At 36.2% G+C, this 27,679-nt stretch overlaps 1 protein-coding gene across 2 annotated transcripts in view; it reads left to right on the top strand.

The window, feature by feature from the left end:
* Positions 1-27,679, top strand: part of Con (Connectin) — a 258,429-nt gene that overhangs the window by 136,333 nt on the left and 94,417 nt on the right. For both annotated transcript variants that reach the window (XM_069052089.1, XM_069052090.1), the window contains 2 exons: positions 24,087-24,434; positions 25,808-26,265. In XM_069052089.1, coding sequence (XP_068908190.1) covers positions 24,098-24,434; positions 25,808-26,265 — 795 coding nt within the window. In that variant the 5' untranslated portion in view covers positions 24,087-24,097. The remainder of the gene's footprint in view (positions 1-24,086; positions 24,435-25,807; positions 26,266-27,679) is intronic.

The raw sequence follows: 27,679 nt of genomic DNA, 5'->3' as shown, positions 1-27,679 counted from the left end.
CGAGCATGGGAAAAATCTTAACTTTCAGCTACTGTTCCCGAAATATGATATACTGAATTTCATGAATTTTATAATCGGCAATCTCTTTCGTACCATGTAGGGAATCGAACATCTATACTTTTATGTAAAATAACTAAAAATTTGCATAATATTAACGTGTTCTTCGAGCATGTTGTTTTTGATGTACGTTTGCTTACCAGAAAAAAATTAAAATATATTATAAATTTTAATCCAAAATTGATTTTTGTGAGGTACGAAGCTTTTGTAGAACACTGCCAGCAGATTTTTTTCTTGAGAAAGCTTTTTACCCACAGCGTAATTAACAAGTGAGGTGGAAAATCAGTTTCCGTCCCAAATTCTAATTTTAACGAAAGTTGTTTTTTTTATTTGCGGCTGAAAATACCAGGACTTATGATGGATGTCCACTCCTCGAAAAAAAATTGACACATCCTTTTCGTCGTTCTCTTAATTTTTTTGGCGTTGGATGACTGTTTTACAGCATCTGAAAACAGCGAACGGCCGAAAAACCGCATCATAACATGTAACAACATCGCATTTTTCATTGTGCGAAAAGCCAATTTGTCAAAACCCGTTTTCTTCCATTTTGTCAACTAGGAAATTAACGCACGACGACACAAATACCGACATAGTTGGCAACGTTTCCGTCGAATTGGGACAATGCAGTAAGGTGGTCGCTTAATTTGATCAGACCGCCAAATTAATATCGGTTCATTGTCGTTGGTGTAAATCGAGGGTAGTTCGGAAGGGTGAAATCTGCGCGAGGGTAAAAAATGTGCGAATATTAGTTGGTAATTGAGGGTTCCGCCGGCTAATTATTACAAAACACCATTTGCACTTAAAGTCAATTTAATTAGTTTTGTTCTCGGCCAATCATAATTAATGGCAGTTTTATGGAGAACACTAACGAGGTTATTAACGAGAGTGAACTTAAGTACCCGGCTTGCATTATGCAAAAATACACGCTGGATAATTTTTATTTTATGGTTTCGAGGAAACAGTGCTCCTAATTGCTGCAGTGCGCATTTTACTTTGTAATGCAATTTCTGTTTACAATGTAACCTGAAAGAGGTGAGGATCATTTGCATTTGAATTTTTCGACTATCTGAAACGACTCTCGTATTTACGAGGCATGAACGCTGAATATTCCACTGTTGGACGACTCTTCATCATAAGCAATGATTAACAATTTGCGGTCGTGTTGTTTTTCGCCGGAGTGCAATAAAGAGGACGCCGACCGACGCCGAAAGGACCAAATCGTCGTTAAAAATTAACACGCATTCTTTCTCACTGCGAAGACCCGGAAATTTACACGACCATAAACTGTGTACACTTGCTATCGCGATAATTTCTACGATTCGCCGGAATTACATCATTTGCCTACGCAAGATCCACCAACCAACAGCTGGGACGTTTGTTCTGACAAGTGGTTTTATTATCGTAATACCATCTCCATTACGACGGGACATTTCAACAAAGCCTGATTTACACTGCTCAGATTTTGCCCGATTTCGACCCCACAATTCATTTTTCTCGTCTGATTCACATTTAAGAGTCCACAACCTTTCACGTAGCGCCTATAGTAATTTTTTACGGATTTTATCTACAAAATTAACTTTGAAGCAATACTTGTCTTTTGGTTGGTCAGTATGCATTATTTATTAAATATGTATAATAATTAATTTGTAATTAAATAAAAACGCGAAATCTTTTTTTTTTCTATTTTGCGTTTAGAATAAGTCTATTCCAAATGACGTCATTTGAGTGCTTTAATAGGTCGTTGGCGTGTTAAACTAATATCTATTCACTTTGATTGTGACCACAACGAAAAACATAGTACCTATAGTAAATTCAAAAAACTCCTGGACTGTCAAAATGAAATTTGAAATAAAATGTCTGTTTTGACTGTACTTGGGTATAAAAATTTTTCGCTGGAGTGTACCATGTCAAAATCTAGTTACAAAATATGTTTAGGTTATGTTTTTAATTTAATCGTTGAACAACGCGTTGAAATAAAAATGCAACTAAAAGAACTGGAGCAATTTAATAAAAAACACAAAGAAAAACAGAAGGTGACACACGATAAACTGAAAGTAGGTAACAAAAATAAACTAATCTGTTTCAGAATCAGACGAAAATTGAAAATCACTTTCCATATCTGAGTCAGATTCCGCTAAAGATATAATTATGGGTGGAATATCTCTAATATCAGAGTTACCCATCATAGTTAACCAATCAGCTTTAATTAATTTTTCCAGTACTACATCCTGCATGTAATATTGTGAATCGCTTCCCCTCACATTTTATTTTATGCGGATTTGCACGAATATCATCATCACGCACCCACATTCTGACCTGACTTCCATTTTGAAATATCCAGGTCTCATCAAGATAAATAAATTCTATATTTTCAAAATTTTCAAGATATTGCAGATATTTTTTTAAAAATTTTAACTTCAAAGCTTTTATGTGGGGTTTCTCTGACAGGACTAGTCTATTGTTGCCTTTTTTGTATTTATAACCCATTGTTTTGATTATATTATAAAGTGTAGTGCGACCTTTATTAAATTCCAACTCGTTTTTAGCATAAAAGTGTAAATCGTTTACAGTAAAGTGGTCCCCTTTTTCGTGGTAGCGATAAATTTGCCGCGATAGTTCTTCTTTTAGAAAGTATAATTCAAAACTATCAGTACTAATTTTTTTTCTGCCTCCTTTCTTCGAATCAACAAAGGGTTCTCCAGATTCATATTTTGTAATAATATTTAACACTTGATTAACACTTATCTGCAAAATTTTGATTTGTGAATTAAAAGAACGAACACCAATTATTAGTTAACAATACTGAAAATATACGAGCGGCTTTGGCACAAATTTGTAATTTCTTCCCGTTATCGCTTTTTTTTTGTTCTTCATAATAATTTGTTATGGCCCTCTTCTCTCGCGCCAATAGAACCACCCTAGTTCGTTTTGCATTTTCCATTTTAAGCTTCTTACAAAATTTACTTAAATAAGTTTGCAATTTATTATTTGACAATGTCAATTTAAACAAATGAATAATTTGAAAAATCAAAAAAATCATGGATACCAACTGGGCAATATGAAAGTAACTAGTGATTTAACCAACCTAACAACTGCAAATTTGATTTTGACAGTCCAGATGTTTTTTGAATGGACTTTATGTAGGCGCTGTTTAGCTGTGTGCTGCATACGTTTTACACTAAATATTTGTGTGGTGTGAACATGATGTGAAAATGTCAGAATTGTCAAAACTTGACCATGATAGTAAAGCAATGAAATCAATATTTGAAGTAGGAGAAACTAAAAACGTCTGTCTGATTCCGTGATCACGTCTGTTGAAAAGTGGGGTTATATCCAGGTACAGATTATTTAACGTAAAAACTTCGAAATCACCTCATGCAATTCTCGATATTAATGAAGAACGAAGGAAATGGTCATTTGACAGTAAGACAAACGCGAAAAATGCCTGGGGATTACCTACTAAAGGCTAATCAGAACTTTCAATTAGCATTAATTAATACAAATATTTTCAGATAAAAACTAATCAGACAGAAAGTTCAAAAAAATGATTTACAGGGGATGAAAAGGCAGAACGTACCAAACTACAACACTTACTAGCCAAAATGTACAACAAAAAAGCACAAATAGAGTTTTTTATTGGTGATGTTCGTCTTTTTGAGGTGTTTTCCCGTTGGCTTCAATAAATGTCTCGAAACAAGTCAATATTAACCGTTTGGTCCCAACTTTGAGAAGACGACGTGGCATTTTTATTTTGAATTCTAAAATTTTGTACCAAAACTAAATTTTATAGATATGCGCACAGTGTACGTCGAAAAACGTTTGCGCAAGTCGTTCTCCGTTCTGTGTGTCTTCTGTGACTGTGAGCGTGACGTTTCTGTCAAAATGGCGCCTCCGAGAGTTGCCAACTGCGACTGGATTTAGTGTTATCTAAAATTCCCTATCAATAACCTAGTAACTAAAAATTTACTAGGGAGTGGTCACAATCAAAATGCGATAGATTATAGTAAAATTTACTGTATCGATGTTGGTAGCGTGAAGTGTTAACTGACAGACGTCAAAAAATAAATCTCGCAGAGAACAAAGCAAATTAATAAATAACAATGAACAAAACGTTTAATTTTCATTCTGAGATTTGGACTTCTCCGGAAGTAAATTTTTTAACTTTCTTCAGCATTCATTTTCAAACATCAAATGCGAAAAAAAAATCTGACGTTTTAAATTAATTTTTTTCACAGCCGGCTGGCTAAAAGTATGCCACATAAAAAAATGTCACCAACTACCGCAAAATTCCCTACATTTAAAATTTTTATTTTTTTATTTATAAAATGATATAAAGCGGCAAAATAGAAAAAATAGTATAAAAGATTCGTTGCAGAAGGTCCTTCAAGCACTCATACTATTTTCGAATTTTTTTGCAGTGGAACATTTTTTCGACACAAGGAAACACTTATTTGATAGATAATTGAAAGACGGTGGTCCGTGACTTTTTCTTTTTTTGTTTACTATTATATATATTTTTTTTGATATTTATAAAAAATAAATGCAAAAATAGGCAACCAAACATACTTAAGACGATGCTCCCTTTGTTGCTGAAACATGATTTATGACTTCCTTGGTGTGTTATTTTTGCTACATACTTGGTCGCACCAAGCAGTACGAAGAGATACAGCAATTTCAAACAGTTGCAACGTTTCCACATATTGTTATCAAGCCTTGAGGGATAAATCTAATTATTCCTATAATTTGAATAAACTAACCGTTTTGAAAGCGATACAACGAGTCAGCTTGGCCAAAGTAAATATTTGTTGCTGCATAAATAAGAACTCGATGGTGCATCCGTTGTGTCGCAGACTCGAACACTCGGTACTGCTGGGTGAAATGTATCAGGTTCCTTCGTCCAGCTTATAACTAATTCAATTAGAGGTACCTACATATGTGACCCGCACTGAATGTATAATTGAGAAATGGCTGTTTACATCTGTGACCCCCCAGCGGGCCGGTGCTCCTGGGTCTGGGTAAATATCGGATATGATCATTAATTCCCGGGGGATCCTACAAAAATTTTAACTCGAGCATCGTTTGTTTTCGCTGAAATTCTCACCAGACCCTGAAATTATATGTACGCACACGCAATGTTAAAACATCAAATATTTGGGCGGTTAAGTGGAAATTACGGCCATTCTTTTCCGTTCTTGCAATTTAGGATAAGGAATTAACAATTCCGGAACGGGGAATGATTGAATTATGAAATGAACCGGCAGAAATTTTCTTCTGGGTGATTGTTGAAGTTTCGCAGCGTCACGCGGCGAACAATTGCGAATTTAATACCACACGCGGAAGCTCTGCTAGATTTTCCTTCAATTTAATTCATAATGTACGTAATAACGTAACAAAGGCTGCGAGAAATTTGTTTATTAAGGTTAACATCAAACCATAATCTCTCCGCTCTATATTATCTAATTTTGCTAGCCCCTTGGAGTGTTTTTTGTTGATTCGGGCGGTTCCTAATGTCTAAGTGAATTATATCCCCACAAATAACAATCCCACTAAATTCGCCACAACCCCGGATTTTTTAAACTCGCTCCTTCCTTTTCTACACCAAATGAAACCGAAATTTATCCCCATTTTTCAAGTATTCTTTAATGGCGACCCGAACGATAAGAAAATCGCAGTCCATAAAACTCGCTCTAATTACAGACCATTATCTTACCAAAGATCTCACTGAACAATCGATAACACGATCTGTGGAAATTTCTCCTGAAATATATCATGCGTTCAAACGAAAACCTGGGCTGAGTAGGCGTTGAAAAAATGCACCATTTGGAACCGTGTAAAGTTTGACACGAATGACATTTGTTTATGTTTAACTGAGCGCATGATTGAACATGTTTGTTTTCAGCAAAGGTGCCCTTAGATATTTGCCTCGAGAATATTCTTCAATCCAAAAGATTGCGAAGAAAGAAAGGAAATAGAAATATATTTTGTTTCTATATTTTAAGTTAGCTCTAATTACAACTGTCAAACAACTGTCAATTTACATTTTAAAAAAGCAAAACAATGGACTGTTTCCAAGGCTTTTCCAGCCTAGGATTTCATTTGAACGCCCGTCTCATACGTAGGACACTACAGAAGGTAAACTCTGTCCACTCATAGATTGCTTGACATAAATGTTACTAAAAATGTTCACTTTACGCTACAACAAATAGATCCGGCGCGAAATTTAAAAAAATGGAAAGAGCAGGTTTACACGTGATGTTTTATTATTATTCTGCATGTTTGCACTTAGGAAAGACGAAAGACGAAAGAAAACTTCAGTACAGTAGGAGTAATATATTAGGTTTTATTAATACAGGGTATTTCACGAGTGCCCAACGGAATAAAAAATGCAACCCACAATACATTTTGGAATTTTCGCTACTGGCTGCTGGCTACTGAAATTAAAATATCCAGCTTTTTTCGGAAATGACTAAACACAAGCAAGAGATTATTTAATATGTACTCCTATTTAATGCATGAACAAAAATTACCTCTGTATCATTTTCGATGTTTGTAATTAGATTCTTGAGGCACGCACTCACTTCACAAATTTATAAAAATCAACAAAAAATCGCAAGGGAACAGATCAAAACAGCAACACGATCAAAACTAATAAGTTTTATAACCAGAGAATCGCAAAACAAAGCTCTAAAGATGAAAAATCGCAAATCTAAATGCTTAAACCACTTTGACAGATGACAGAACTGACAATTTCAAATTTGAAATGTCATATAATTTATTTTTCGCGTGGGTTTCATAACAACCAATGAGAATCAGTGGCGCGAATGCTTCAAGATATTACCAACACAATCTATGATACTTTCTTAATATTTTAATGTTATGGTTTGGGGATTTTGTTATCTAAGGATATTTAAAAAAATACATTCTATCAGTGGACGTACCTAGTTTTTTTTTCTAGATCGTTTTCTTTAGATTCGAGTGATCAAAATTTAATTGTTACGTTTTTGTGGTTTGTTAGTAATTCATCGTTAACTGTGGAACAACTCAATTCAGTAGTTTTCTTTCTTTTGTGAATATCAAATAGATTATACATTTTTAATCGACCACGACTTGTTGACAAACACTTCAAAAACGTCTCATCTATCGGTGTTCTTTAATGTTTAATGGCGATTCAATAATTTTATTCAGATTCACGAAATACTCAACTATTTATCGGACGTCCATCTACTCCAATCGATTATTTTTCTTTGCAACTGGGTCGAGACAGTGATTGTTTTGTGAAAACATCGTCCTGACATATTCCTCCCATCTTTTTTTGCCTCAGAAGAAATATTTTGCTGTCTCAGCTTAATATGCAAAACCGTGTATTCTTTAACTGGAGGAGTGGAGTTACTATAAAAGGTTTCAGGATCTCCAGGAAACATTTTAAAACCAGAGGATTTTCCGGTCCTGTCATAACACGATAAATCTGAAAATAGAGATTCTTTGATATTCGCCAAGTCGAACTGATTGGAGGGCAAATATTGTTTTTTCTATTCTTGACTTGTAAATTCGGTTTACAAATTCAGACAAAGAAGAGGTCGTGTTTTGCTAACAAAGTTCTTGGGTTCTTCGTTCAGACGAAAAAATTCACCTCGACTTTTGTTTTGCATCATGCTTCCCCGCTGGCGCTTTAGAAATGCATCTAGTGAAATGCAGGGCAATAAAATGTGCGTAAAGTGGCGTTCATCGCGCCCGGAGGAAGCCTCTGCATTACTTGGTATTCCTCCGGTGTTGCAATGTGCACATACGGCGGCATTATTAACATATAGACCCCGGGAAAATATTTGTCGCAGGGGTCCTTCGTTGATGCTTTCTTTTGAATTTATTGCTATGAAATATCAAAGTTGGGGTCGTGCGCGGACTAGGGACAAATAAATATTGAATTCTCCGTGTGTGGAAATGTTATCTTGCGGTGGGTGAAATCCGACGTACGTGCCCCGATGGTCTGCACGGTTTGGCTTGAGGGATTTCCACAATTACGCCTTTACAACACTTCATCGAAACTAACGAAATTTAAAGCCGCTGCAGCAGAGCTTTCGCCCAAAAAATTCATAAACGATGACCGTGAACTTTCAGTGTTAAATATGTCGATAGGGGTTTAGCTGCGCCGCAATCGTTGCTTAAATTTTTAAACCGAATTGATTCGGCCACTTATCAGCGCATTCGCGCAGGGTAAAACTCATCCGCCACTCAAAAATAGGGTGATCTTATTTTTCTCCATATTATACATTTTCCGGGGACGAAGAGATGCACGTAAAAAGTATTAATGGTTTTCTGGTGTAGATTTTAAAATACACTTAAGCGAACTTAGATTAATGATTTGATATTTTCTTCTTCACACTATGGTTATCCGGCGAGTCGAAATATCAAGTTTTCTTTCCGAATTTATTTTAAAAGCCTGCAGAACCAATACGAAGTTTATTTCGAGAATATAGGGCAAAAGGAAAAGAGGAAATTCAATAATAACAGAATGTTTTAATTATTTCTTAGATTAAAATTCCGCAAACGCCGTGCGCTTCAATAAAACTGAAGACATTTTAAAAATGTGAGAACAGTTATATTCCTTGCAGTTTTTACAAAGAGTGTAAGGAGGCGCCGGAGAAGAACTGGAGCACGAAAATAGCAGAATTACTGCTTTGTATGTTTAATCCGGCCGTATATCACTGAAATATAATATTTTGCGCTCGGGAAAAAAATTAAAATCAAGCAGGATTTCCTTGCATGGCCGCTAACAATGAAACATCATCCAGGATCTTCGGGGAGTCATCTCGGAAAATGATCCACGGCCGCGCGAAGAACAAATAACAAAATACCACACATTTTTCTTCAAGATTAAATCTAGTAGATTTAATTGTAGGTTTACAACGTTCTAAAACATTTTTATATTCTCGTTATGCATTGTTTATTTCTTACAAATTGCCAACTCCACGCACCCACGTAAGTGAACAGATGGAAACATAAAAGAACTAGTTAAGGACGTAAAATGGGGGATTTATTACCTAATACGGTAGTGCACTTTTGTGACGTTTATATTGTTACAAATCTCCGTTGGGGCCATCCGATCTCAAAGCATTAACAGCGGCGGAGTCCAGGAGGCAAACCTCCAGAGAAAACAGATTAACGATTTTGAACTGGCTGTAAAAAAAGTCTATTAGTGAGAATCATTAAACTTGGATGTGTTCTTTTAAACACCAATAAAGAACATACTTCCACATTTTATTTTTTATGTAACAAATTAAGAGTTAATCTGATTCCGTTCCGTGTTGACTAAACCCACCTACAAAGTGAAAGAAAATTTAAGCCAGTTGAAGTATTGGGTGTTCATTTAAATATCCGGTCAAGGAGTCGATTGTGAACGCACCACTGGTGTGAAAACACAAACAATGCAAAAACTGAGGAAAGATTTAAACAGCTGTGTTCACAATCGACTCTTCAACGCCAGCTTTGACCGGAAATTTACATGAAAACCCGATATCTTCGTTAAAGTAGAAAAATACAGTGTGTAATGTGTGTAATAACTGTGTAATGTGAAGAAAAGTGAAACTAAACTAAACATTAGACAGCTTTAAGTGATAAAATATGACACAATAAATGCTAAAGTGGCTTACACCTGATTTTAGAACCTCTGCCGACTATATCAGGCGTTCAAATGAAATCCTGGGCTGGAGAGACGTTGGAAACTGTCATTTGTTTTGCTTTTTTAAAGTGTAAATTGACAGTTGTAATTAGCGCATGTTGACAGCTAACCTAACATTTATAAACAAAAATCTTTCCGTTTATTTTTTCTTTATCTGCATGTTTTGCGTTAAAAATTCCTATTCTCGAAGCAAATATCTAAAGGGTGGCCCTTTGCTGAAAACAAACATGTTCAATGATGTGCCGATAAAAAAAATGTCATTCGTGTCAAACGGCAGGAAATTCAAACTTTACACTGTTCCAAATGGTTTACTTTTCCAACGCTTACTCGTTTTCATTTGAACGCATGATATAAAAGAGTTGCTTAGTATGGGAAGAATTCTCGATCGTTTTTCCAATTACGGTGGCCGTCGGCACGTAAAAACCACTATTTTTAATTAAAATTCTTTTAACGAGTGCATTTTAGTGAAATTTTAACACTACTGTTATTCTCTTAGGTGTTTTGTGCCGTAATTAATTTTGATCTGACGTGGTCTCAGTCTTCGTCATGAAATATGATAATCTCCCTGTGAGGTTTATCCAAACACATAATAGCTTTCGATATTTAATTAAAACGTTAGCTACAGTCCATTTACACGCGAATATTACGTAAAAATTATACAGTAAATTGTGAGGGTCATTTCTGGATCGACGTTTGGTAAAACGGTTAATTAAGCCCTTTAGGGGACACGTGTGGGGTATTTTTGCGCACCGTTGAATGGAGACCCCAGAGGATTTTCCTGTCACCCGTAATACCGATCATTAAGAACGAGATTATTTGAATTTGATAAAACCCCGCTGAGTACTTGTAGTTTCCCCTATCCATTAGCCACCCTCGGTGCTTCCCATAAATTATTTAATAAACGCGCATATGTCTCTGCAGTTTAGTGTAGGTACGTCGCGACCTTTTATCGCAACAACGCTAAAACAATTCCGTTATGCTATCAATATTCTTGATCGTAGTCGAGCTCTTTGCTTACTTTGCCGCATTTAAATTCCATTTTCGAATTAATTATCTAACGAAGCGGTTTTAAAGTATAAACAGAGTGTGCAGAAAGCAATCGAACCGACGGCCGAAATACGCACAGATGAATTATTGAATGTCCTTTATTTGCTTAGCATTGTTCCTGATAAGTTGACTAATGTGATTTCCAGCAATCAATTAATTGTGAAACTCCAACGTTATTAAGATTAATGTCCCTCCGGGTACGTTGTATCTGTACTATGCAAACTAATATCTGTAATCTTTATTCTGGTGCCGTTATCAAATCTAGATAATTCAAAAATCGAGCAGCTGCCGGCCAATTCCCAATTAATAGACGTGTAATCAATCTTTGTTACATTTCTAGGTCAGGGAAGAAATTGGAAGTCGAGATGAAAATTATTTAATCTGTTAGGGCGTCACTTCCATCTCCATAAAAACGTCAACAAAGAAATTACCTACATCCAGAAAAAATATCGACAGGGATGAGTTCCAACTCAGTGTTTTGAAAAATTACAATTTCGCAGTTGCTTATTTTCGCCGATTAATTCATTTATTGTCACTCAGCTTTCAATTTTTATACAATACCGTTAGACACGTTCTAACTATGACAAATCATGTTTGTACATATTTAATGTATTTCACTCATTAATTTATTAAAGTGAAAACTTCTTTAGGCGCACCACACGGGCTGTGAATTAGTTTCATGCGACACGCTAATATCGTCACGCTAAAATCGTCAGGCTCGGGTCGTCAAGCTCGGGCCGGAGAACCACGAAAGTAACACTTCGCTTGATTCAAGACCCAGATTAGAGCCATTATTGAACATTTGTGGGGTGAATCAGCAGAACTGCTAGAAAATATTTGTACAATTGGATAGAAATCCCTGTAAAAAATATTGTACACAATTGGGAACAGAATTCAAACTTGCTAATTTGCACTGTTGGAACTTTTTAAATTGCGGCAACGCCCGGAAATACGCGTAGCATCTGTCATTTATACCACATAATAAATAATTTAATAAAACATGCACTTTAATGGAACATTACTCTAATTACTTGAAATAAAGCTCTATCAAAATTGTTCTGTTATGTGAATATACTGTTGTACTGTGCATCGCATGCACATTCCAGGATTCATTATCATTATTAGTCCATTGATTAATTAAATAATAATACCTGTCTGTAAACAGTACAACGATTTCCAGGCGTTAGCTGCACCATCCGTTTTATTAGCAACTAGCAAAAACAAGAACTTCTGAATGTGTAGTTCGCGAGAAACAACATCGCGCTTCACTCCCGCCGTCTAATTAATTATAAATTTAATTTTCAAAAATTTCACATGTCATTTTAATTTGTGTCTCGACAGCGACTCTGAAGTTATCAAAGGCAGTTGACACTGGTGCATTTGCAGTGGTTATCCAGCTGAAACAAACGGCATTGCTGCACACATATCTACATGCACCAGCGCATAATTATGAACGCAAGAAGCTCTCTCGCGAGATGTCAAAATGCTAATGGTGCACTAAAGAATTTTTTTCCAAACGATCATCACAACTGGAAATGTGTTTGACCATAACGTCCGCCATAAACCGAGTTATAACCGTTGGGTTATAATAGTTTAATGCAGTAGATACAGTGCAGGTTAAACCGATATCCTGTCCGGGGGTTGACTGCCGATAAAATTGATCTCTATGCGTCAAGACAATGAGAAATTGCGGTTAGGGAACACACCCACTTCGTTTCGAAATAAAAACTTAAAGTTAACCGGCTTGGGAAATGCTTGGCGTGGTGGCTTATTACCATCTGCAATGTATGTAATAATAGGTGTCAGATTGTTATAAATATTCCCTGTGTGGATTAGGTGTCGGAAATATAAATTGTTTGATGTTCATTTTAAAAACTGAAATATTATTTAATTTTAAATGTTTTAGTACGGATTTTACAGTTCCGCGTACAATGGAAATGTTGTTTTTGCATTTGTAAACACTTATGCAAGTTATTTGGTGGAACAAAATTGATTGAACGAATTCTTTCGTTGTATACATTTTTAGTACAAACAAGCCCAACAAGATTCGCATTGAATAAATAAATATTTCTGTTTATTTTACACACGGTGTTTTAAATAAATGTTATTTTTAGATCCCTTCACTGTTTATCAAAGCACCCAAAACTAATGAAATTCCTTAGATGATTAACACCTCCACGTGAAATTCGAATTTTGCCAGAAATCTAGTTTTCAAGCTTTCAGAGCAAAATATTGAAATAGTTATTTACATTACATTGCGGTAAGTACTCGGCCTCGCCTCGAGCCTGAAACCTAGTTGTCGCGCTGGAAAATACCTACCGCACGACATTTGTATTAGAGTTTTCGGCTGACCAAAGTTTTATTTTGAACTTTTGCAATTTTATGAAATACATAGTTATTCACGAGAGACTTCCGATGAAAAATTTCGTTATATGCAACCGAAACTGCAATTTCCAATAGTTGCTAGCTTCCCAAATTTATAAAAAGTAATACATACTTAAATCAACGATTGCTAGCCCTTATTGTATGTCATGTCAGTTTTCACAATTTTAACTAATCATAATTTTTCATAATGTATACAAAAGATGAAAAGATGGATATGATTCTCATGTAAAAAAACAATGGTGCGCAAGCTGCATTTACTTACAGACGGCTATTTCCAAATAGGCAACATCCATGTTTTGCTTATAACCTCAATAAAGAGAAAGTGTCATGACTAATCTTATTGGCCACGATACTTGGATTGCTAACTTATTTCGAATTAAACCAAAAATCAAGTTCTAGGGGTTTCTTGTATTTTGGGTTGCATATAACGAAATTTTCATCGGAAATCTCTCGTGAATAACCTTGTAATAAATGTCAAACTTTTTGACATACAGAGCTGCCAACCCAACAGGTTGTATTTTCCCTATTGTGATTATGATTATTTATTTATTAGTCAATAAAAATTTATCGGAAAAATAATGCATGTAAATTTGTTTTTTACTCTAAATTAAAGTAATGTATGAACACTTTAATTTTAAAGTAACTGTAAAAAGAGAAAATTAACCGTGCGTGCTACCGATGTTGTAAATATCCCCCAGATATTTACAACATCCGTCAGTAAATCGCAGCTACCTTAACCTAAATTGAAAGGTAATGGTGTGTTTACCAGTTGGGGAAGCCGAAAAATATTATTAGAAACATATCTCCCGACTGTTCAATAATTGTCTGTTTAGACTAATGCTACAAGAAGAAAAGACATATTTTATGGCTTTAGCTTATCGAATTTTTCCAATATCGCGTTGTTTGTGTACAGTCTGAGTAAAACGAAATGAGCGTCGCAGGAATGGCTTGTGCATTAATGGTTGCCCCCGTTAGCTTCAAGTTTCATCTTATTATGTAAACCTAGCTTCATGTCGGGTTAACGAAGACCCTGTTCTATCGTATCACATTTAATTTTGCACAAACTCTACTATTTTGCAAAAGTTTGTTCAAAACACAGTCAAGATGCATGATTGGTTTTAGCTGCGCTTCTCTAAAAATTCATTCGCAAAGACAATCGACATCTCTGAATTTTTTATTATCTCCGCGTCGCATAATTTCATAATTCATCACCATTACTGTACATTTTCATATGTTTCCCCTAAAAATATGGCGCTCTAATCACTATGTAGACCAACACACTTTACAGAAATATGACTGATCGTATCAGAGCAAATTAATTAAAAACCTCATTAAATATATTTTTCCCGGTATTACTTTCATGTTTATTCTACGAAATAGGTTTTTAATGGACTCACAATGACCTCGTAATTTTTTTATTACGAATCAAACGTTTTCCCATTTGCGCTTTCCGTATTTATGAGAGCTGTTTTTTCCGTGTGGTTTCTGATTGCCATCTCACATATCGCGCCTTATGTGTTTACACTCTGTCAACTTTTTAGATAATTTCTTAGATTTAATAAAAATAAATTGGCGGATTTGCTCGCGGCCCCCCAATACATTTTCTTCAACGGTGCACCCGATAACTAATACTCATTTCCATTAGCCCATGAATTTCACAGATTGATCTCCACTAACTTTGAATTTAATACCGCAAATGCAAATTCTGTGGGAACATTGTAACTTCCGCTCCAATTTGTAATGATTTGTTAATTTCAAGTGAACTTTCGAAAACTCCCACGTAATCGAATTCTACACAAGCAAGCAATGATTCCTTCCATCATGTTATGAAGAACACGATTTTTATTTCCTTTCGTTTCTTCATGGCAACATTTTAGCTATGGCAAAGATTGAGGTGTAGGTCGTGCAAGTTAAATCAAATCTACACTTGTCGGTGCAAGTTTTCGGTCTTGTCCTGACAGGAACGCCGTCACATCATTTTTAAACGCGATCTCGGTTCCGGGGAAGAGTTGTTAGCGTCGTCGTACGTTAGCGTCCTTGTTGTGACTGCAACCTGATTCTTTATGAATCCTTTATGACCCGATGGACGCTTTGATCATATTTTTTTTTCAGCTGGCACAAATTCACCCGAAGCATGAAACACTAGTGTGGGGTAAAGACAAACACCGATCTAAACGCAAATAAATCCCCGAAAGTTATTGAATATTGATCCCTGGATGCGCTCGTGTGGAGATGTATCACGTTAATCAAGAGATGAACGCGCAAATCCACTGTAGATACGTTTAATCCAACTCCTGAATTGTCTGGTTACAAACTCACTAATTTTCGCTCGGAATACCTGAAATATCTGAAATTGTTCAGTTCTCTGTGTGGCTTTTTCCGCCCATTTGCAATCCCGAACGGAAAATTACAGCCGAACGCAAAACGCTGCGGATATCTCTTTTTTCCTAGCCTGTGACGTAATTATATATTCAGCCGGTGAACATAACCCTCCTGCCAAAAAATGTCCGGGAGGTGACGCAATTTATCGGGGCCGTGTGCCGGTACAGGAGATTTATCTGAATTTCGCCGCAATAATTATTATGCCCCGAGTTTGTTCCGGAATTATCCTTGACTAATGGCGCTCCGGGACCGTAAAGAATACGAGCTCTCGATGTGACGTTTGGTCCTCATAACTGAAACAATAATCTGATTGCAATAAAAAGTGGCGGCATAGGGAACGGGATCTCTTGCGGCTGCATCTCATAAGAAACAATTGTTTTTTTGCACAAATACGATCGAATAAAACATACATTCCTCCCGGGCATGAAATAAGATTTTCTGGAGTTTCTATCTCTTCACGAACAGTTTTCGAAGTCAAGATCATCTGACACATTTCCTCTCCTTTATTTTCGATTACATCCCTTTTTCCTCGCACACTTCAAAACTATCCGACTGCGTTTCGTAAATCCGGAGCCGGATTTTACAAGAGAAAAAAATCCGACAATTAGGAACACATCGTTTCCTATAAATATTTGATTCGGTTAGTATTTGATCCTACATAAACAGCGTAAATAAATAAACAGGACTGAACAAGCTGGATTTTTATCCCCTATTGGGAAACCTCGTCCTGATCACTGCCTCGTTAAGTGTGATAATATGTGTTTAAATTATCCGTCCGAAAGGAAACATTTAATTTCTTCGCCATTAAACTTTTCCTCTAAGGAATTTCATCATCTCCTCGTCTTTCCCTTTGTTGTCCAAACTCTGTTTTTTTATTATCGCTCTTGTAACACCCACATTCCGACTGTCGAAATTTCTTTGAGGCGCAGCAATAATAGCCGTTTAAGTGGTAGGTGGAGCGTGTACCATCTTGATCGATTCAGTGTTAATTCCACACAGATAAATACATAATCGATGTGTACTCGATCCTCACTCTTTTGTGTTCCCTTTATCACTAATGAACTGATGGATATCGCAGAAACAAGAGGGGGAAAAATTGACAAAACGAGGGTACAGCAAAGCTCACAATATACCAGGACGAATACAAACGACGTATTTACTCGACTGAAAACTGTAAAAAAATTTGGTGGGCGTTGTCGACACAGATAAGATCGAAATGAATGAGCGAAAATAATTTGTCAAGAAATATTTGCTTGAACGAATTGAATATCACTGAAAAACAACTTTGTCCTTGCTGGAAACATTCATGGATTTGAAATTGGAGTTAAAAACACTCAGATCAGATCTGTCAATCACAAAGTACTGAAAAGAATGAAATGTCAACGAAGTACAAAGACACGAACAGATTCTCGGTCGAATTCCCTCAGAAGCTCTTCGTAGGAGCCTGACAACTAGTTAACTTCCTAACTCGCAAAATAACTGCTCGTTAAGATCTGTCATAATTCAGGTTGAAAGTTAAAAATGCTCGGTAATAAATTTGTTCATCTGCAACAAAAATAACGTTGAACTGAGAAAATAATTGCGTGTTCGAGTCGAATGAAGTTTGATATAATCGCTTTTAGTCCTTTATTCACAAACTGTTTATCGGATGGTCTCCGAAGACTTGGAGATAAAATTTCTGACTGCGCAGTTTCCTTCTTATACCTCAAGTACAAGAGTCAATTAACGCCGATAGCTCTTAAAGGTGTGCGAGGAAATAAGAAGGGTAATTAATTAAAAACAAGCTTCTTCCACCCAAATTTATGGAGATATTATGAAATAACTGCGAAATTATTTCGCTAAAAATAGCGTTTTTAAAAATGTCGCTGTACATTATTTTCTTTGGGCATTTGTTACGATGGCTTTTAGTAACAACGTTTATATTAATGCCCCGCCATTACTTTTAAGGATATGCGGCGTACAACGAAGTACCTAATTTGTTCCTGCAAGAATGCGCGGCTCGAATTATTCCGGTTATTGTTGCAGAAATGCATCTGTTTAGTTCATTTTTCAGTCTGAAATACTTTAAATAAATAATGTTAATCCGATTATTTATTAGGAAAATTGTAACGTGCGCGCGCAATCATGTGAACTTAGAAATTATTTTGCTTAAAAGCTCGCGAGATATTTAAATAACCCGACTCCGTTTTCTCATATTTTCTTGGTGACAATGAAGTGCGACTTTGATCAAGTTATGTTAATTTAGTGAAGTTGTTATTGCGGAACATTTAAAAACTGTTTTATGTTTCATTTCGTTTTTTATAACTCAAATATTTACATCTCATTTAACCGAGCCTGTTACTTTAGCCGAAGGATTTAGCTACTTATTCAGACGTCACGACTGAACTGCATAATTTATGGTAAAATGTAATGCAAGAAGCAGAAAAAGTTTCGAGTCGGGCACGTCACGCAGACTTTATAATATGTAATTGTCTTTCCAGTATGAATAAATTACAAGTTTTATATTCTCTCCTGCTTATTTTCTTATTGGCTCTGATTTTACGCACAAAGAAATCAATTAGCCATTTTGGGTTTGTGAGAACAAAGGATTTTTGAGAGAAGGAATCCCCATTAAAAAAAAAATATTAGAAGCTGTCTCGACACTTGTTAAATTAAATTGTACACGGTCGTTTACCAAATAAGAATGAAAGTGGACGAATAAACTTGAAGAAATATCCTGTAATTCAAATTACATAAATTAATCTGACACTATTGTGTATGTATTACCGGCTGCATTTAAATTTCGTGGGGGTCGGAAAATTTTACATAAGCTCAATCGTGCATGAATTATTTCGGAAAAAAAATTTCGAGCTTCTTCGAGAATACCTACTTTGCTTATGGACAACTAAAGCACGAGTGGAAAACGTCTGCGACTCGTGCTTATTACCACAACAACACATTCGTGAGCTCAGAAAAAATTCGGAAGCTAATTAATATGATGTGATTAAAAAACGTTTTTGTTGTTGCCATGACAATCGTATTAAATGCAAGCTTTCTATTGGATGTTTATTGCCGGTGTGTTGCATCCACAATAATATCAACGTTGCTGCATTATTACGCTGACAACAATTGAACACTGCATTATGTTGGCAAATTTGCTCTCTGAATAATTTTCAAATCCGAAATTTATCACATTTTGGTATCCCAGAATGCATAATTTATTCTCTAACATACCTACTGCATAATAATATACAGTGAGGATTTTATTTCGCTGAACATGGGTTTCTATGTTCAGTTTTTGAATATCCGCGTCAATGCATTGTGACGGCACAAACATTGTCGCAACCAAACTTGCAACTTTTATTTTATTATTTTGACGGAACTGAAAATTTAATTTTATTACATACTATTCCGGACACGGAATCTGGGCCAACATTTTTTGGACATTTCTAAAAAAAATGATGTAAACCAATCATTAGTGTCATTAATAAATGACAATTATAAAAAATCACTTTGAAGTTTTTATTGTGACATCAAAAAGCAGGGAAATAGCATTATCGAGTCAAAAGTTGGGTTATATTCAATAAAGGCCAGTTCACACATATTTGTCAGTTAAATGTCAGTTGTGGCCAAGATTCCGTGTCCGGAATAGTACATCCAAATAACAAGTTTAAACAGAAACTTTTAATGAAATAATTTTAACAAATGTTCAAAGTGGCCACCCTCTTATTCCAAGCAATATGCCAAACGATTGTAAAATCTTTAAGACTTTTTAATGACATTAATGACAATTGTTTTATTAGAGGTTGCTTGGAAACGTAATTGCTTGTATGCATTGACATGTTTTTTTTTTTTTTATTGAACATAGGGTTAATAGTGTTGATGTTCAGCGAAATAAAATCCTCACTGTATGTAATAATTACCATCGGTGTTCATTTAAATTTATCCTCAAAGTTGGCGTTGAAGAGTCGATTGTGAACGCACCACTCGTCAGTTTGCCGAGCAAAAACACAAACAACGCAAAAAGTGAGGTTAGATTTAAACAGCTGATTCGTGATCTGTGGTGCGTTCACAATCGACTCTTCAACGCCTACTTTGAGGATAAATTTAAACGAACCCCCGATAGAATTATAAAAGATAAAATGTGAATTTCGAGGACTTCCTTTACTCCAAGTTTTATCAATTCTTTTTGTTTCCAAGGGGGATACTCTGGCGGTAAATTATCTAGTGTCTAGTGTCTACTCCTAAAGACGGGACCAATTCTGAGAGTTGCGACCCCAATAAATTAAACAATTGAATGAAACAAAATAGGTCTACTGATTAGAATTTACTCAATCCCAACCATTCCAAAGAAAAATAGTTGAGGCAAGCTCGAAGGGAATTCTCTTTACTTATGTGGACCTTATCTCTCGGAGTTTTATATCTTCTCTGTTCGCCTTTTTCCGCCACCTGTACGTTCTCACCCGTTCTCGTTTACTTGCATATTCTTCTGTTCAGGTCCGTAATTGTTTTGGAGTGCAATACCAGATCGGATTAAGATGTTAGATGGAATAAGATACGGATAAGCGGTTTCGGCTTAATTACTTATATTCTCAGTGTTGATTATTAAACGAAAAGTCGTTTCCTGAAACGTGCACTCACGACTAATCTGATTAGGCGAAATAGCTATAAAGCCAATTTGCAAGGGTTCAAATGGAAATGTAAAATAAAACTTTAATAAGATTATGTTTGTTAACTGATTGGGAAGCCTCTAGTACACGCAGATCGTTTGATCAACTTTGAAACTTTTTTTGTCATTTTAATGTTCACAAGATTCGATCGGCTATCATGTCACATGTATTTACGAACCGGACTAGACGGCAGGATAATAAAAAAGGACATCCAATTAACATTATTGATCGGTTCAGGTCGTAGCAAAAATACATATTCATTTTCTTAAGCGGTCGCATCAATCATATCCAGTGTCATTCGGAATTAGGTTTCATTCATTCATCAACGGTATCAAGTTCCGTAATTGTTTTTTAATAAAATTGCACTATTCAGCAAAATGGAAATAGAATATTGTTCGGAAACTGCTCGATTATTGTTTTCACTTCGATTCCAGTCAACTGACCATTCGAATATAAAACACCGATAACAATGTGATAAAAGAAGACGAATAAAACACATAAAACTTTTTCCCGGAATTCGTTTACCCTACCATTTATTTCGTGAAAAAAGTGGCCGTAGGTTTCATATCGGCGAAACTCCCCCAGGAATAAAATATGCATTTTTCGACGCTCTTCTCCCATAACAGAACAAAGAAGCCACAATATGACCAAAATTATTTTTTTATAATGCATCCCGTCCGACGATTAAAGTTTTTGCGTTGCCGACATCAAAAGCTTTGTACTTACTGATCGTGACGTCGACAGAATAAAAAACGAAGTAACTAGGGTATGAACTTGGCGAGCTATTATTATCTAATGGAGCTTTCAGGCTATTTATTACTGCAACACATCCCACATCAAACAGGATATTTTTTGTCGGTGTTACTAGGGCTTAGTAACATGTCAAACCGTAGTAATCATATTTTGAAGGATGTTACTACTTTGAGAGAACGGACGTGGCTCTTATTAGTGTGTTTTTTCTCTCCCATTCCATTATCTCCCTCCTGCTATGTATGCACGTTTTGTCTCGTTCGGTTTATTTATTGTTGTCCTAAAAGTAATTCGACTTGGGTCGTCATTCCTGGTTTTCCTCCTTATTTTCCGGGATCTCTCCTAATCCTCCGCCATCGTTTAGTCTTAAACAATTCTTGAATTTCTCAGTATTACGAGCTCAAACCCGCCTTCGCGTTTAAACCCACGATGCAGTGCGCGCCAGAACCAACAGTAATAGAACGAATTGATTTTCATTTTTAAAGTTGACAAAGACACTGACAATCTAGTTCATGACTCCAAAATTTGGAGCGTGGACAATTTTGATTTAGATTTGTTGAGTTAAAACAACCAAACAAATTACTCCATTAAGATCCACAAGTCGAGACCCCAAGTTAATAAACATCTCGTCAATGTTAACCGGCTAATCTAAGTCGCTTTAAGTAATTGAAATGAATTTCTTCCTTTGGCATTCTTTCTCGTTTGACTAATCCGTTTTAATGCGGATCTTCAAACTTTTTACAACGACATTTAATCGTTATTTATGGGTCCTGATATCCTCGTCATGCAATAAGTTTTGTAACATCAAACAAAAAGTTGGAGTGGAGTTAACACAACTGCGCTTCAGAGACGGATTTCCGCAATAATCCGGGGGCCACCAGACTCCCCGATAAGGTGGTCTAAAGTTTAGGATTAAACCGGCCGCAAACGTGACACCCATCGGGTAGCCTGCAGATACCTGTATGTTAAGAAGAAACGCCAATTTTGTGAAATATGCGAAAGCGACGTCTAGCGACCATTTTTACGCGAGAAAATGCATAATTGACTATTGTCGGGTTGCAGTCAAGCTGTCGACAATGCACACAATTTTCTCACGAAAGCGTCGGGAAATTCAAAACTTAATTGGTTCCAACAACAAATACAACTCCGCGGGAGTGACATATTGCAAATAACACATGCTGCAATTGCCTCGTTGAAATTATGCATGCGTAATTAGTTTCCGGTTCACGCATTTGAAAAGTTTCCAGCGATAAAAGAGATAAATTATTCCCTCGGCGACCTGAAGGGGTTGCGAACGTTACTCATGGTAAAGTATTGCGTATTTCAAATAAAATGTTGGCTTCGATGGAGATTGCCGTCAGGAAAATATGCCCCTCGAAAAGAAAGCAAACAATTAAGGAAGTCGGAGGAAAAAATCGGTTCGGAAACGCGGAAAATTTTTAATGCATGCTGCAGTACAGTGGGTTCATGTGGAAAGGCCATACGTCACGCATTTCCCGTGCACACCGGCAGTTAAATAAGTTAAATATCATAATATCGGGGAAATTACAGACTCTTGTGAATTCAAAACATTACACTGTTTACATTGAAGGAAATGAATATAGCTTGTAACGGTAGTAATAAAGACTCTAACAGAAGGCGGAGAACTGACATTAACTATGTTTCCAGGATATTTCATTAATATGAATATTTTACGTCAGCTTTCAGTCGATGGCTCTTCCGGAAGTGCAGCACTTCTTTTAAACTTTACAAATTATGTTACATTTTCATCGATTTTTTACTGCTACTGTCGGTGCATTAATAATCATTTCTCCAGTATAAAAACGAAATCGATACACTTCTATTTATGGATAATTGAAGCTACATATTTTTTCTTCGGCACCGTTATTATTTATGGTTCCGTCATTGTGACAAAGGCTTTTGTGACCATTACCCTTCAGTTAAAATTAAAAACGTCAATGGAAAATTGATACCAACACCGAATAACTAACTTAATTTTTATTATATACAACAAAACAATTTTTTTCCCATCAAGTGTACTTCTAATATGAACGAATTCAATTCAAGAGTGCTACCTCATCGTTTTATCGAAACGTCTGTCTTAACTTAATCATACACATATGTATACTTGCCATATACAGTCGTTTTATTGGTTGCCTACTCTCGAAAGATCTATTATTATTTAATTAATTAATTATTAATAATTAATCCTTTATCGTTTTACCACTGATTCTGGGATAATTGTTAGTTACAATTACAAGAAACGTCCGTAAACTTTGCCGAAATCGAATTTTTTTTCAAGGTTAACATCCACACCGTTGCTTTAAAACTGACGTTTCTTTGACATTTCACTGAGAAATCTGCTTACCAATGGCGTCGCGTTTGGGAATAAATCTGGCAAATTTTCCATTCTTACGAATGCAAAATGTACCATTATAATTCCAACGTCTAAAAGTAATGAGAGATGATTTATTATAAAGTACTGTTTGAGACCACAAATTGTCTACGCCCATGCATTCAACGCTTATTTGCATAAGATTCCGCTACGACATGACCGATAATTTGCAACGCCTGCTCTGATTTGTTTTCTTTTTGATCACTTTGTATAATCTTGTCGTGTAACGTGGCGCTTTATCTTGCTAAAACATCTTTACAAGTGGAATTGCAGCAAACTCGTGTACTAGTTGCATAACTACCAGAAATGTAAACTGCTGATTATTTGCCTTAATTTTCTTTACATTCTGCGACGACGCTTCTGTTTGCTTCTGATGCATCTCAAATACAATCGTGTTCGTTTTGTGAATTATCCAAAGAAGTTTATTTGTTGCGTCGTCTTTTGAATATAACGGAGAACAAAACACCTAGGAGTTTAAAGGAAAAAACCCGTTTGTAATATTTCATCTCGTAGCAGCAACCAAGAAACCGGGTCTAAAATTATTATTAGCATTCATTTGGTAACTCCGTCTTACTTCCAAATAAACTGGTGTGTTTATGATTGCATTTTTTTAATTCGTACACTGTTAAAAGTAAATTCACCGCTGTTCACTTTCAATTCCAAAACAAATTTAATTAAAGTGCTCCTGCAGACAGGAGCAGAGCTGATGCGAGCGTGTCGTGTAATGCTGTCCTTTCGGTTTCAGGTGTCGTCACCATGAGATGTTCCCAGCGTTTAATATTGTTGCTAATTGCGACGACATTGTGGATGGGCGTGACGGCGAATAACTGGAAAAAAAAGGACCGAAAGAGGGACAAGCTGAAATCTCAAAGAGATGCAAATCTTTGCACAATGGAAGGAAACGCCGCCGCTTTGCATTGCGTTTGTGTAGGAGGGTCGCCCCCTATCAACACGACGAGCGCTGAATGTTGGGTGTTCACTGGAGTCTCAAAAGATCACAGCATATGGTCCCTGTTCGCGACACAGCCGCACATAACGCAGCTGAAGTTCATCGTCAGACCGCAAGGACTATTCACGTTCATCCCGACCAAAGGTTTGTACTGAAAGTCCCTGCAGGACGTTTTCAATTGCAACGGCCCAGTCAGAAAGTGCTGTCTTTAAGTCGAAAGACCAAAGCTGAAGTGCTCAGATACAAGCATTTCTTCTACTGCAACTCCTCCTTTGTATTCAATTCGAAGTTAAGTCAGTAATTGCACTTATTACAACAAAAAGGAAGCTCTTAACAGTTTAGTTGGTCGAAAGAATCAAGTTTATTTTATTTTAGCCAAAAAAACTGCAGATTTGTTTTGTCACCTTTCTACAGATTCTGCTATTCATTATTTGACCATTGTAGCGATTTCTTGTTTACAATAATAGATAAATAAGTACTTCTGTTATTCAAGAGACTGTAATTAGCGTAGAATAAGGTCGAGTGTTATCTTGCTGAAATAATTTCTTTTCGTGATAATTTATCCACCATAAAACAAGCAACACGAAAAATTTTACACAAATTAACGGCAAGCACAAACAAGATAAAAGTGATTTACACCATCTAACATCGGTAGAATAGTAATTTTTACAGGAAACAAACACAAAAAATATAGCCAAATTGTTAGATGTCTTGCATTGTTATTGGAATATTACTAAGCCAAGAAAATACATTCATTGTCAAAAATTAGTAATTAGAAGATTTGAGACAATAAGAACCAACTGAAATTTAGGTATGCTGTTCCTCGTCGAATAAGGAACACTGGGTGCTATAGTGGGTGCGGCGACTCAGTGGAGTAATAAACTGACGTGATCTTCACGTGATTTTCGGGGGATGGTTTCCTATTGGTTAATAAGAAGTATGGTGCAGCTCAATGCATGCAGCCGAAATTTCCATCCATTCTTAAAGTAGTAAGATTTAAATTTCTTGCACAAAACACGACTTATCACGTGAACACCTCGTGACTACTCCACTGGTTCGCCGCGCCAACTATACGAGGAACCGTATACCAAATTTTCCTGTTGAAATAAATGTTAGTAAAACTGTTCTGTTTAAACGGTCATACAGCCTTTATTGATTTTTTCGTATAAGAAATACATCTGTTCTTTATAGTCTCTTTTTTTCTATAAGATGTTTTTGTTGATTGCTTTTTAAAATTTTTCCCAATGATTCCAAATTATTGGTGCATTATTTAGTATATGTACTTTGGTAAATGTAACATACATTATTAGCGTCATTGCGGATGTAGCAAATGGCGCACAAACTAAATGACAGCCACACAATTTATCAATGAGGGTCCCAGATAAATTACGACTCAATAAAAATTTGACGTTTATGTTTTATTTCGTTTGGGCCTAGTTCAAGGATCGGCATTTCTGACTGGGTCTTGGAGTTGCAAACAAGTGAGTTTTTAACTGGTCCTCTTTGTGGTTCGGTAGGTCTTCGTCATCTGAACCACCTCAAAGAGCTGCAAATAATGTACGCCACCATAAACGAGATTCACCCGTACGCATTTGCGAATAGTTCCTCTCTTCGGGAATTAACGTTGTCGAGGAATCAAATTGTCAGCCTGGATCACCACGCCTTCGCGCATCTCACCAACTTAACGGAACTGTCCTTGGATGAGAACAGGATAGCGGAGATACGCAGGGACGTGTTCGTCGATTTACCACGCTTGCAGAAGCTTTACGCGGCTCACAACAATTTGAGTGTCATACAAGAAGGCGCTTTCAGGCATCTCGCTCATCTCCTCGACCTGGAACTGGACACGAATTACATAAGCGTATTGACCAGGGACACGTTCACGGGACTCGGCGAACTGAAAAAACTTGATCTCAGCTTCAACAAAATCAGCATGCTCGGAGATCTCACTTTTTCCGAGTTGTGGGTTTTAGAGGTGAGATTTCATATTTTTTTTTCGACGAGGGTTATCATCGACGAATGCGGTGTAAACGATAAACACCGTTAGACACGTCTCATTTGCCGGGGAATTTATTTTATTCACCGCTAGATATATGATTTGATAGCTGAACCACTAAAGGGATCTGCCGAATGAATATGCTAACAAACCAAAGTTTACGATTCGTGCACGAGAACTTCGGTCATTAAATTAGTAAATAGAGAGGTGCGCTGTGTTTCTCACAAACGCGACATCTTTCAATAAAGACAAGGAAATTATATCACCAGGGCCCTGACTGTCGCTTTACAACAAATCTTCGCCAACATGTATGGGGCACGTGCAGCGCTCTGCAAAACAAAAACTCACATGAACAAGTATATTGTATTTTTCTTGCACGGATTTATATGAAAGTCACAACACCGACAACGTGCTAACTAGTTTTGCAATTTCTTTTCTATTTTCCGACACAAATAAAACATTAAATGTGATAAAGAAATTTAACTTTTGCTGCTTTTTCTAATAGAAATTGTAAATGTTATCGTTTGTTACTTCGAAATGCACAATTGAAATGTTGACTTTGTTAATTTGAATATAAACCAAAAATTCTCACTGTTGAGTAATTATAAGGACATAGGTTGCATCGAAAACTTTTGCAAAACGTTTTTGATCGATACCTCCCTCGAAAGTGATTCTGTATCCAGTGGGTGAAGGTTTCTCTTTCGTTTACTTCAATTTCCCTCATCGTTTTTCGCTCACTGTTTTTCACTCACTGGTTTTCATTCACTCGTAAATTTTTCCAATTCTTTCTGATAAAGTAATATTGATTTTTTAGACAACATTTGCACAATTCCACAACATGCACACCACCACTTTATTGACGTTACAGAATTTTGTTTATTTTGTATGTATTTTATTTTTTTCCATAGCAACAGATCCGCTCAAAAATGTGATTTATTTTTATTTAAAAGTTTGAATACAAAGTTACAGACTCGCTTTCCAAGGAGGTATCGAACAAAACCAAATACAACACTCGAGAGTAAGGCCGCTTTCGTTCACTTGACTTTCATCGTTCACGAAGCGGAGCACGCAATTCGCGTGAACGAAAGCTCTGCCTACCTCACTCTTACTGTAAATAATTATTAATCATTCAATTAATTTGTATCTTTGTGCATTATCGTGTACAAATTCAGCAATTTAGATTCATTTGAAAATTTGTAAACAAATAGCTGTGTAAATTACTTACTAAATTCAAATTTAAAATTTTCCTCCTGCATCTTAATTCCACGAAAGCATATTTCTAACTGCAGAATCACAACCTGTGCGTGCTCATCAACAGAATTGTAAAGTAGTAATTTTAAAATTATGTAATAACAAGAGTGAGCTGATTTTTCCTCCATCCCTAATTTCTCTT

Source organism: Tenebrio molitor, chromosome 6 (assembly GCF_963966145.1).
Source record: "Tenebrio molitor chromosome 6, icTenMoli1.1, whole genome shotgun sequence".
Lineage (NCBI taxonomy): Eukaryota > Metazoa > Arthropoda > Insecta > Coleoptera > Tenebrionidae > Tenebrio > Tenebrio molitor.
The sequence above is the reverse complement of the archived record's forward strand: the minus strand, read 5'-3'. Positions and strand labels throughout refer to the sequence as shown.